Source organism: Manis pentadactyla, chromosome 2 (genome assembly GCF_030020395.1).
Source record: "Manis pentadactyla isolate mManPen7 chromosome 2, mManPen7.hap1, whole genome shotgun sequence".
In the NCBI taxonomy this organism is placed as follows: domain Eukaryota; kingdom Metazoa; phylum Chordata; class Mammalia; order Pholidota; family Manidae; genus Manis; species Manis pentadactyla.
The window spans coordinates 210,253,372-210,267,253 of record NC_080020.1 but is presented as its reverse complement, the minus strand read 5'-3'; the positions used below and the strand labels follow the sequence as shown (position 1 = coordinate 210,267,253).

At 36.2% G+C, this 13,882-nt stretch overlaps 1 protein-coding gene across 14 annotated transcripts in view; it reads left to right on the top strand.

The window, feature by feature from the left end:
* Nucleotides 1–13,882, top strand: part of BIRC6 (baculoviral IAP repeat containing 6) — a 285,292-nt gene that overhangs the window by 258,797 nt on the left and 12,613 nt on the right. For all 14 annotated transcript variants that reach the window (XM_036931659.2, XM_057497290.1, XM_036931657.2 and 11 more), the window contains 2 exons: nucleotides 1,157–1,318; nucleotides 4,127–4,204. In XM_036931659.2, coding sequence (XP_036787554.2) covers nucleotides 1,157–1,318; nucleotides 4,127–4,204 — 240 coding nt within the window. The remainder of the gene's footprint in view (nucleotides 1–1,156; nucleotides 1,319–4,126; nucleotides 4,205–13,882) is intronic.

The window sequence follows — 13,882 nt, the reverse complement described above, 5'->3', positions numbered from 1 at the left end:
TGTTTTACCACTGTGGTGATCTGGCCTTAAATTCCAAGCAATTGCTGCAAGAAGAAAATTTAAAAGATTTGATACCACAGGTGGACCTTTCTTTACATTTATTATTTAATTCATGGGTTAAATAATCTGTCTTCCTTAGATACACAGGTGAAACTATTGACCAGTTGATTTGCGGATGGTTTTTATGTTTGCTTGCTTGTTTTGCTTTTTTGGATAATTTTTTCAATAGAAGTCTTATAGACCTTGCTTATTTGGCCACACTCTTACCTGCTCATTGTTACAAACAATAGAGCCAATTACAGGATAATTGCCTAGAGAAGTATTTTATCACTAAATGGACCACATAAGATCACTTGTGACTTTGTCTCTTTTAAGTTTTATGCTGTATGTAACGTAAAGGATCCCAACTTGGAGCTCCAGAGCATAAATGAGAGTTATCACAAATTGAGACTCTAGTGCCACTTGCCCCCACACACAGCTGGTCAGGACCAGAGGCTTTGCTGCTCATGCCTTGCAGAATAAATATCTGTTGATTGACTTAAACAAAATTTATTAAATAATTCTGACACTCACTGTTGGGTTCTTTACTGTTTTGTGGACTACCAATTACCCTGAGGGAAATACCTGTTTACTCAGAACCTTTTTGTCAAAAGTTGTCACAGGAGAACTTTATTCTTGTTATCTACTTATCTCATTATCACAGAGAAAAATGTTATAAAGTAAGTTATTTCTTAAAGCATTAACTTATCCGAAGATTTAAAGCAGGAAGTTATGCTCATACCTTTGAGATCTGATAATGAATGTACCTAGAATTGCAATTGCTGAAAACATTATAGAGAACATCAAGAAGGAAAGCTCTTAGAAAAAAAGTAACTTAATATTTTAAAAGGTATTTTAAAAGCTATTCTGCTTGCCAGTAAGGCATCTTTCTTTTGATAGACCATTTTCACAAAAACCAAATCACATTAATTGTAGTCTAAAACCATTTCCTAGTCCTTTATTTATTTTTTAACTTTTAACTTCACTTTTAACACAGTCTGGTAGGTGTGTTTATTGGATGTAAGAAGGTTGTTCTTATTGCTGGATTGTGTATTTCTAAATAGCAGTGTTGGGAGTAGTAATATAAGCTTTTTGTGTATTTGTGTATGCATACTAGGTTCTGATAACTGGTCCAGCGGACACCCCTTATGCAAATGGCTGCTTTGAGTTTGATGTATATTTTCCTCAAGATTATCCCAGTTCACCCCCTCTTGTGAATCTAGAGACAACTGGTGGTCATAGTGTGAGATTCAATCCAAACCTTTATAATGATGGCAAGGTAATGTAATTGCAGTCTTCTGTTTCTAACACCAAAGTATTACAATCAAAGGTTCTTTGTAATTTGAACGGAAGTTTTGTTTTAGTTACCTTCCTCCTGAGAGTACATGGCTTCCTTCATGCTTCTCTTCCGTATATGTGAAGATTAGCCTGAGGAATGAGAGAGAAGGGACTGAAAAGGGCAGAAACACAATAATATTAAGAAACACTTTGTCTTAAGAAGTTACTGAGTGACTTAATCAACACATTCCTTGGCCAAGCGAGAGCTTGCTCCACTCAGGGTATAGCAGAGCAAGGTGTCTGTCTGCCACTCACCTTTCTTGACTTTCTGCTTCTCCAATTCCAGTTATCTTTTTACACGTACCTGAAGATAGATGAATGGCAAAAGCATAGTATTGTCAACTCTTTGTTTCTTTTTTGCATATCATAATTTTTTTGATTATCATATCTATCCATGTTTTCCATTATATATATAATTGTGAACTTCTTTTTAAAGTTCAATTTTCAGTAAAATGTTTTATATTTTCTTATAAATAGGAAGGTGCATTCCTATCCAAAAAACAAAAAAGTTGACAAAAAAGTATAATAAAAATCATTTCATGTGGCAATAAACCTTTGAAATTAAATTTATAAGAAAGGCCACTTTTCAAAATTCAGCAATAAATTTCTTGTTGAGAGTACTGTTTAAAAATCACTAGAATATCAGAAGAAATTTATAGACTTCAAAAGCACACACTTCTTTGATGATGTGAGACTAGCAAGTGCTTGAAGTTGACTTGGTTTCCTCAAGATGGCCCAAGTTTTTCCGGGTTTTGCATTCCTCGTTTCAGGAGAAGTTTACCTTATGTCTGTGCTTGGAAGTTATTATTTTTTCTTCCTTATAAGCTCAGATTGTAAAACTGGGATTTGTTTTCTTGGTTTGTTGCAAGAGATTTAACCAGAGGTACACTTTACTTTTTTGAGGAGAGCAAAGAAATAGGTCTTTTTATAACTGAGCAGATAAGAAATAGCAATTCTTGGTCTTACACAAGTGAGAGACTGGAACCCAAATGGAGTTTTAAGTGTAAAATATTAAAATGCATTTAAGAAATTACTTCCTTTAGACTTAATGGTCAAAGGAAGAAGGTAAGGGTTTGAGAGTCCAGTATTCTTGAATTGTATAGTCTTATCTGATACACACTAGCAATAGTTTTAACTGTGGGTTTTAGATCTGTAAATAGGGATAAGAACACCTGCCATTGGTAGTCACAGAGAGGCTCTGAATATCAAGTGGGGATGGGATGTTTAACAGTACTTTAAATACTAAAACACAAAGATAAAGTCTTTTAAAATTAATGCACCTGCTAAATGAATTCATGTATTTTGCATTATTGCTTTCATGAAGCATTGAAAGAATAGCAAGGAGATGGACTTCTTTGCTTTTTTTATATTGAAGTATTATATTGGTTTCAAGTATATAACAGTGGTCAGCAGTTACCCATATTACTAAATTCTCACCCTAACTAGTGCAGTTATTATTTGACAACATAGGAAAGTGTTACAGAATCATTGGCTATATTCTCCATGCTCTATATACTTCCATCCCTGTGACCAACATATATTATGATTGAGAATTTTTGTTCCCCTTTGTCTCCCTCACTTTCCCCACCTCCCAATCCTCCCCCCATGGTAACCTCAGTCACTTCTCAGTGTCTGTGAATCTACTGCTGTTTTGTTCATTTCATTTTGTTTTGTTTCGTTTTTAGATTCCACAGATAGTGAAATCATATGGTTTGTCTTCTCTGCCTGGCTTATTGCACTTAGCATAATACCCTCTAGGTCCATCCATGTTGTCACAAATGGCAGGATTTCTTTTTTTATGACTAAATAATATTCCATTGTGTATATGTACCACATTTTCTTTATCCATTCATCTATTGATGGGGACATCAGTTGCTCCCATATCTTGGCTATTGTAAATAATGTGATGATAAACATATGCGTGCATATATCTTTTCAAATCAGGGTACTTGTTTTCTTCAGGTTCCTAGAAGTGGAATTACTGGGTTATATCATATTTCTATTTTTAGTTTTTTGAGACTTCCTTGCTTTTTTAAGAACTGTTTATTTTCCAAATCTGTTGCCCATATTATGAAATTGTTAGTTTACAAGTACAGATAAAGTGTCCCCAGTTTTTTTTTTTTCCAGAATTACCTATTAGTCTGTTGGGCTGATGGTTTGAGTTCATTCTTGCTGTCTGAGTGAACAACTGTCTAATGCATCTTAAAGTTTTTCTAACCAACCCTGGGGATACTCAAGACCCTTTCAAAGGTTCTGTGAGGTCCTCCCTTTTCCAAATTTCTGTTTGTGAGGCCAGATTTTATTCATATACTTAAACTAAAACAATATATTGCAACAAATTGAATGTAGAGGCAGATATGAAGTCAAAACCTCTTCTATTAAGCCAATCCTATTTTCAAAATAAAAAAAATTTTTTAAGATATTTTTAAAATATAAAATGGTACCACTTTTACTTACTGAAAAATTTTTTGGGAGAGGAGTTATTTTTCATTAAAAAATAAGCTTTTTATTAACATGCAATACAAGATACTCATTTTTCATTATGAAGAAATGGTAATGCTACACAGATTTGGAATCACATCTGACAATGCCAGTTTATTTTAAGAGACTGACCCTTAGGGTTTTGTTTGGGAACATAGAAATGAGATACTTTGACATGATAGCATTTCATTTTTGCTTCTAGTTGTGATGGTTTGCTTTAAAAAGCACACCTTTCAACGTCATTCATGCTTTTTCCCTTACTCCTCAGGTTTGTTTAAGCATCTTAAATACATGGCATGGAAGACCAGAAGAAAAGTGGAACCCTCAGACCTCAAGCTTTTTGCAAGTAAACAAATTTCTCTGACATTTTACTCAGAAAACAAGAGCTATCCATGCTTAAAATTTTTTTTTAGTGACCAATAATAAATATAGTAACCTGCCCACCTAGCCCGAAAAAAGATAAGATAGGGAAAACATATTAAATAGCTTATAAGTGAGCAGTTAGTACAATGTTGTCTCATCTAGAGTTTAGAATCCTAAGTTAGGGCATAAGACAAAAATTATATTTTCTCAAAATTTCCCTAAAAAAAAAAAATCTTTAAGTTACCCTTAAAGTACACTATGGTACAACAGGCAAAACAAGATAGATTATCTCTCCCATCTCTCAGTCACTACAGGGCTTAAACTCACATGAGGATAATTTTTTTAAAATTAAGGTATTATTGATATACACTCTTATGAAGGTTTCGCATGAAAAACAATGTGGTTACTATATTCACCTATATTATCGTATCCCCCCCATACCCCATTGCAGTCACTGCCCATCAGTGTAGTAAGATGCCACAGAGTCACTATTTGCCTTCTCACATGGGGAGAATTTAATAGACAACTAGCATTATATAGACCTCTCCACACATGATATGTTTCTTCTGTAATCTAGTTAATAAAGTGACTTATTTGAGGCTTGCAAGTGCTGTCCTGGAATTCATAAAACTTGGAATTTGTAATTCTTACTTTGCAGAGCATTAGACACACATTTCTTAGTCTTGAATTTTATAATTTCCACAACTACTTGGACATATTAAAAAAAACTGTCTCAGCAAATGTTTTTTGTGATGTTTTATCTGGACAATTCATAATTCCAATAAAGAGATGACAAGTAAGCATATTAATAAGGTGAATTATTCATTAGGGAAGCAGAAACAAATCATTGTTGGTACATAATAGTTTAAACTCATGGTGACAAGTTAGTGTTTATTTAAAGGAAAACCACCATAAATTATCCCTGGGTAAACTTCTTAAAGTTGATTTACCCTGAAAGGATTCTTTTCCTACATTTTTATTTTGAATTTTGTGAAAGGATGTATGAAAAATAGTTCCTTAGGATGTCACATGATTTGATTCTTTGAAAAGACCTTGCAGCATCCTCATGAATTAAAGAAATAGTACTATAATTTTTTCCTTTCTGCTAACATGGAGACCAAGAAAAAAAAGAGAGATGATTCATGCAAAATAACTAAGGAAATTACTAGTGTTCCTAGTAAACTACTTCCTCATTTCAGAAATGATTATGTCAATTCTAGTCCAAATATCTTAAAATATTTTTTTGATGTATTTATTACTGTTGTCAACATAAACTAAGTTTATGGTGAGTTTTAGTATTTAAGGAAACACAGAAATAGCCTATTTTTCATGAAGTAAATTAAGCTTATTTGAGAATTAGAATCAATTTTTGAGTTTTTTCTTGAATTTATGAATTTTTAAATATAAATTTATAATTAATTCTCATAGTTCTTTAAGATTTACTTTGCTTTTAACTTTTACATTGCCTGTATTATCTAATATACCAAAAATCCTGTGAAATAAAGAAACTTCCTCTCAAGGGTTTATATATTACAAGTTTGGAAGCTTAACTACGCACACATAAAATGATCTCTATTAATTCTCTGTAGGGTTTTTGGTCATACACATAGTTTACGTAGTCATAATTAACAACAGATAAATTATTTGTATCCTACTCTGTTCACTTAACATTAAAGCATTTCCATTTTTCCAAGCTACATTTTTATAATTTCTGATTGCTTTATAATAGTCTTTTCAGTTCATATACTATAATTGAACTATTTCCCCATTATTGACTAATTATTTCACTGCTAACTTTTTGTTTTATAAATAGTACTGCTATTATATGATTTTTCTCTATATTTTAGATAGTTTCCTTAACCTAGTTTTCCAGATCTGTGACAAAATTGACTTGTGCAAAAGTAGGAATAGGCTGTATCTTTTCTGTGTCAAGAGTAAATAACCTTGTCTTCTTCCAGATCTTAGAGGGGAAACTTTGTCTTTCCCCATTGAATGTGACATTAGCTGTGGGTTTTCATAAATTACCAGGTCTTCATTCTGAGGACATTCCCATCTATTCCTAGTCTCCTGAGTATTTTTATCATGCAGAGATGTAGGATCTTATCAAATGCTTTTTTGTATCTATTAGCGTGCTTTTTTCAAAATTCTACCTATTACGATGTATTAATTTTTCAATGTTAAACCAATCTTGCATTCCTGGGATATATCTCACTTGTTCATGGTATATAAATCTTTTTATTTGTTACTGGGTTTAGTTTGCTACCATTTTGTTTGAGAATTTTTGCACATATTCCTAAGAAATACTGGTCTGCAGTTTTATTTCTTTGTGATGTTGTTTTATTAACATTATACCAGAAATAAATGCATCTAGGCAAGAACACATTGTTCTGTTTATTAAGAATTTTCTTCAGCAATAGACTACAAAACCTTAGGAAGGATAAATTAGTTTCTTTTTAACTATATTTTGGGACCTAAATTTGTTAAGCACTTTCATTTATCACATTTGCACAGAGCATAAAAGTACTTTTGCCTGATTGAAAATAATCCACAAAGATTTGTGAAGTTCCTATAAAATTAAAAAAATTTCCAAAATATTTTGAACAGTGACAATCATTAGAATTGCTTAGTTTCTTTATAGTGAGACTCTTAAAATATTTATTTGTATAAAAGTATCATATTCTTCAGTCTTATACCGTAGGTATCATACCCATATTCATATCTAATAATAGTCTTGACTTTTTGCATAATATAAAATAAAAAGTTGTATTATTCATTAGAACTGCCATCAAGAATTACTACATTTTATTAGTAGTACAAGATTTTAGTATTGCCTCTGTCACTTGTTTTTAATATTGCTACAATGTACTTAAAATACCTATTCATAGCTTGTGAACAGTTTGTTTCAATTGGATGATAATAAAGATGTCATGTGCAAGAGGAGTTAACATATTTAATTGTTCATGTAAACTGCATTTTTCTTAAAATGGAAAGCCGTGGAAATCAGCCACTAATTATAGCCCTGCTCAATAGCAGCATAGTTTTCCATACAGACAGGTATTTACTATTTTGAAAAGCCAAAAGTGTTTTACTGATTACGAGTGCTTCTTTCTCTCACCCCAGAGATATTATTTCATATAATATAGTTTCTTTTTGCAAATTAACATTTTGGATTGTATATTCTTTACTTCCCTGTGTTTGAAATACCTATAATAAAAAATTTTAATGTACAGAACAAGTCAAAGAATTAAATCCTCTGACAAGATGTAATATGAAAGTAAAGCAAATCAAAAATTAAAAACTCCTAATGGGAGTGGGGTAGGAGGAGGAATATGGCCAACTCTGAAGATAAGAGTAAATTACAAACTAGCAGATACTCTAAAGATAAGAGTAAGTTACAAGAATGGATCGTGGTAGGAATATAGTGACCAAATGAATGTATAAAATTGTAGGAGACAAGATTGTTGACAAGTTGAATGGCCTAGTAGAAGACTGTACAACACAGTTAAAATTTTTATTTTGACAGACATAGTGAAGGGGAAACTGTTATATATATGATTTAGTCAATCCCTGAACCAATTACATTGAGAATGCCTTGTAGTTTTGTGGATATTAATATGAAGCTAAAGAGGAGAGGCACAGCAAATTCAGATTATGAATAAAAGTCTTTAACTCTTGACTTTGTGAAAATATCAAAGAATTGGCTAAGAATCAGTGAACCCACATTTTGGGATGAAAGTATACTGCTGATTATTAAGCTAAATATAACTGTATGTATGTAGTATACTGTGATATGTAGTGGATGTTTTTCTGTTAATTACCAATTTATTTTCAACTCATGTTCTAAGAAAATACTTTAGCCAGAAGTAGCTATGGTAAGTATGATTTTATGGTTTGAACCAGGTAACTCTTTCAGTTAAATTTTCTTGATGAAAATGGAAATTGAAAGGTAACTCTTTCAATTAAATTTTGTTGATGAAAATGGAACTTTTGCTGACTGCTATGTACCTGTTACATAGTAAAAATACTTTATATGCAGAGTAGGAGTGATTTTGCTTTGTGTTTTACTATTTTCTGGATACATTCTGTCATCTTTATTCCAAGAAGAAACAGCTAGGCTGTATTAATTTAACTCAATTATGGTCACTACTACTTCACCAAAAAAAAAAAAAAAAAAGATTTAATTCTCACAGTCATCATATAATGTAAGGGTGTGTTAGCCCCATTTTACACATGACCAAAAAAGTTTGAGGGGAGGGGAGAGGAGCCAAGATGGCGGCGTGAGGAGTTCAGCTGAAATCTCCTCCCAAAAACAAATATATTTATGAAAATACAATAACTACAACTATTCCTAAAAGAGACACCACTGGATACAGTACAACAGCCAGGCTACATCTACATCTATGAGAACTTAGCTTCACACGAAGGGGGTAAGATACAAGCCGCGGCCTGGCGGGAACCGAGCGCCCCCCGCTACCCCAGCCCTGCGGCGGGAAGAAAGGAGTCGGAGTGGGGAGGGAGTGAAGGCCCAGGACTGCTAAACAACCAGCTCTGGTAGTCCGCACCGGGAGGACAGACACATGGTGCATGGTGTGCTGGATATTAGAGAAACGGAAAAACAAAACCTGTGAGCAGGTCCCCGCAACCGGCGCCCCTGGGACAAAAGAAAAGCAAGTGCTTTTTGCAAGTCTTAAAGGGACAGTGACCTCACAGCTGGGCCAAGTCGTCCTGGCACACTAAGCCCAGCACCTGGGAATCCCGGTGAACTCTAGGTGACCTAACCCCCTGGGTGGCAGTGCAGCTCTGAAGCCCCTCACGGCGATAAGCAGCCTGCCAGTTGTTCCCCCAACTGGCACGGACCCCGACACACCGGGCCAGTAGCGGGAGAGCAGCTGCTCAGGCCGAGGGCAGTGACACCAAAGGGACACTGGAGCGGTCTGCGTGAGCCTGCAGCAGCCAAGTAACCCAGTACCAGCCCACATGAGCTGGTGGTGGCGGTGGCGGAGCAGCTCATGCACATCGGCAGCGGCAGCGCCAGAGGGGCCCAGGAGTTCCCCACGTGAGCCCATGGTGGCGGCAACTGAGCAGCCCAGGAGCGGCCTGTGCGAGCCTGCAGCGGTGGTGACCAAGCAGCCCGGTAGTGGCCCACACACACTGGCTGCGGCGCGCCAGAGGGGCCCAGGAGTGGCCCACGGGAGCTGGCGGCAACAGGAGGAGCGGCCCAGGAGTACCCGCAACCCCAGCAGCCGCCCAGAATCTCACCCTGGCGAACAGCCACCCGGACCAGACGCAAAGGGTGCAGCCAGCACACAGCTGCCTGGTGGGTGAGCTGCTTTCGCAAGAGAGCACACTCGGGGTGCCTGCCACTCCCTGCAGGGCTCTGCACTACTCTGACGGAGACCCCACCCACAGAAGCTTAGGGGATTAACCTGGAAGCTGCAACAGGAGTGCAGATAACCGACACAGGCAGCAGAGAAGGGCAAGGTGACCAGCAAGCAGGAAAGGACTTTGTTTTCCCAGCTGACACACATACTGCCTGCCTACAACTACCTCTATGACCATGAAAAGGCACAGGAATTTGGTCCAGTCCAAAATTACCCAGACAACCCCCGAGAGAGGGCCTGGGGAGTTAGACTTAACCAATCTCCCTGAAAAAGAATTCAAAATAAAGGTCATAACCATGCTGATGGATCTGCAGAGAAATATGCAAGAGCTAAAGGAGCAAGTACAGAGGGAGAATACAGAAATAAAACAATATCTGGAAGGACTTAAGAGCAGATGGGATGAGGTGCAAGAGGCCATTAACGGAATAGAAATCAGAGAAAAGGAACACAGAGATGCTGACGCAGAGAGAGATAAAAGGCTCTCTAGGAATGAAGGAATATTAAGAGAACTGTGTGACCAATCCAAATGGAAAAATATCTGCATCATAAGGGTACCAGAAGAAGAGAGAGAAAAAGGGATAGAAAGTGTCTTTGAAGAAATAATTGCTGAAAACTTCCCCAAACTGGGGGAGGAAATAGTCTCTCAGACCATGGAGGCTCACAGAACTCCCAACAGAAGGGACCCAAGGAGGACAACACCAAGACATATAATAACTAAAATGGCAAAGATCAAAGACAAGGACAGAATATTAAAGGCAGCCAGAGAGATAAAAAAGCTCACCTACAAAGGAAAAACCATTAGGCTATCGTTAGACTTCTCAAGAGAAACCTTACAGGCCAGAAGAGAATGTCATGATATATTTAATGCAATGAAACAGAAGGGCCTTGAACCAAGAATACTTTATCCAGCACAATTATCATTTAAATATGAAGGAAGGATTAAACAATTCCCAGACAAGCAAAAGATGAGGGTATTTGCCTCCCACAAACCACCTCTACAGGGTATTTTAGAGGGACTGCTCTAGATGGAAGCACTACTAAGGCTAAATAGATGTTGCCATAGAAAATAAAATCACAGCAAAGAAAGCAGACCAACCAAATACTAACTAAAGGCAAAAACAACAAAATCAACTACTCACAAAAGGAGTCAAAGGAAACACAAAAAAAAACCAGAATAAAACACCTAACATATAAAGATTGGAAGAGAAGAAATAAGAAGGGAGGGAAAGAATCATCAGACTGTGCTTACAATAGCTTAATAAGCGAGTTAACTTAGACAGTTAGATAGTAAAGAAGCTAAACTTGAACCTTTGGTAACCACGAACCTAAATCCTGCAATGGCACTGAGTACATACCTCTCAATAATCACCCTAAATGTAAATGGACTGAATGCACCAATCAAAAGACACAGAGTAACAGAATGGATAAAAAAGCAAGACCCATCTATATGCTGCTTACAAGGAACTCATCTCAAACCCAAAGACATACACAGACTAAAAGTCAAGGGATGGAAAAAGATATTTAATGCAAACAATAGGGAGAAAAAAGCAGGTGTAGCAGTACTGGTATCAGACAAAATAGACTTCAAAACAAAGACAGTAACAAGAGATAAAGAAGGACATTATGTAATGATAAAGGGTCAGCCCAACAAGAAGATATAACCATTAAAAATATATATGCACCCAATAGAGGAGCACCAACATATGTGAAACAAATACTAACAGAATTAAAGAAGGAAATAGAATGCAATGCATTCATTCTGGGAGACTTCAACACACCACTCACTCCAAAGGAGAGATCCACCAGGTAGAAAATAAGTGAGGACACAGAGGCACTGAACAACACACTAGAACAGATGGACTTAACAGACATCTACAGAACCCTAGAATCAAAAGCAGCAGGATACTCATTCTTCTCAAGTGCACATGGAACATTCTCCAGAATAGATCACATACTAGGCCACAAAAAGAGCCTCAGTAAATTCAAAAAGATTAAAATTCTACCAACCAACTTTTCAGACCACAAAGGCATAAAACTAGAAAATAATTGTACAAAGAAAACAAAAAGGCTTACAAACACATGGAGGCTTAACAACATGCTTCTAAATAACCAATGGGTCAATGACCAAATTAAAACAGAGGTCAAGCAATATATGGAGACAAATGACACCGACAGCATAAAGCCCCAACTTGTGTGGGATGCAGGGAAGGCAGTTCTAAGAGGAAAGTACATAGCAATCCAGACCTATCTAAGGAAGGAAGAACATCCCCAAATGAATAGTTTAAAGTCACAATTATTGAAACTGGAAAAAGAAGAACAAATAAAGCCCAAAGTCAGAAGAAAGAGGAACATAATAAAGATCAGAGAAGAAATAAATAAAATTGAGTACAATAAAAGAATAGAAAAAAATCAATGAAACCAACAGCTGGTTCTTTGAGAAAATAAATAAAATAGGTAAACTGCTTGCCAGACCTATTAAGAGAAAAAGAGAATCTACACATATCAACAGAATCAGAAATAAGAAAGGAAAAATCACGACGGACCCCACAGAAATACAACAAACTTATTACAGAATACTACAAAAATCTATATGCTAACAAGCTGGAAAACCTAGAAGAAATGGACAACTTCCTCGAAAAACACAATCTTCTAAGACTGACCAAGGAAGAAACAGAAAATCTAAACAGACCAATTACCAGTAACAAAATTGAAGCGGTAATCAAAAAACCACCCAAGAACAAAACCCCTGTCCAGATGGATTCACCGCTGAGTTTTATCAGACATACAGAGAAGACATAATACTCATTCTCCTTAAATTTTTCAAAAAATAGAAGACAAAGGAATACTTCCAAACTCATTCTATGAAGCCAGCATCACTCTAATACCAAAACCAGGCAAAGGCCCCACCAAAAAAGAAAATTAAAGACCAATATCCCTGATGAACATAGATGCAAAAATACTCAACAAAATATTAGCAAACCGTATTCAAAAATCCATCAAAAGGATCATACACCATGATCAAGTGGGATTCATCTCAGGGATGCAAGGATAGTACAAAGTTTGAAAATTCATCGACATCATCCACCACATAAACAAAAAGAAGGACAAAAATGACATGATCATGTCCACAGTTGCTGAAAAAGCATTCGACAAAATTCAACATCCATTCATGATAAAAACCCTCACCAAAATGGGTATAGATGGCAAGTACCTCAACATAATAAAGGCCATATATGATAAACCCACAGCCAACATCATACTGAACAGCGAAAAGCTGAAAGCTTTTCCTCTGCGATCGGGAACAAGACAGGGATGCCCACTCTCCCCACTGTTATTCAACTTAGTGCTGGAGGTCCTAGCCACGGCAATTAGACAAAACAAAGAAATACAAGGAATCCAGATTGTTAAAGAAGAAGTCAAACTGTCACTATTTGCACATGACATGATATTGTACTTAAAAAACCCTAAAGACTCCACTCCAAAACTACTAGAACTAATATCGGAATTCAGCAAAGTTGCAGGATACAAAATTAACACACAGAAATCTGTGGCTTTCCTATACACTAACAATGAATTAATAGAAAGAGAAATCAGGAAAACAATTCCATTCACAGTTGCATCAAAAAAATAAAATACCTAGGAATAAACCTAACCAAGGAAGTGAAAGACATACCCTGAAAACTACAAGACACTCTTAAGAAAAATTAAAGAGATCACTAACAAATGGAAACCCATCCCATGCTCCTGGCTAGGAAGAATTAATATCGTCAAAATGGCCATCCTGCCCAAAGCAATATACAGATTCGATGCAATCCCTATCAAATTACCAACAGCATTCTTCAATGAACTGGAACAAATAGTTCAAAAATTCATATGGAACCACCAAAGACCCCGAATAGTCAAAGCAATCCTGAGAAGGAAGAATAAAGTGGGGGCCATCTCGCTTCCCAACTTCAAGCTCTACTACAAAGCCACAATCAAGACAATTTAGTACTGCCACAAGAAGAGAGCCACAGACCAGTGGAACAGAATAGAGACTCCAGATGTTAACCCAAACATATATGGTCAATAAATACACAATAAAGGAGCCATGGACATACAATGGGGAAATAACAGTCTCTTCAACAGCTGGTTTTGGCAAAACTGGACAGCTACATGTAAGAGAATGAAACTGGATCACTGTCTAACCCCATACACAAAAGTAAATTCAAAATGGATCAAAGACCTGAATGTAAGTCATGAAACCATAAAACTCTTAGAAAAAAACATAGGCAAAAATC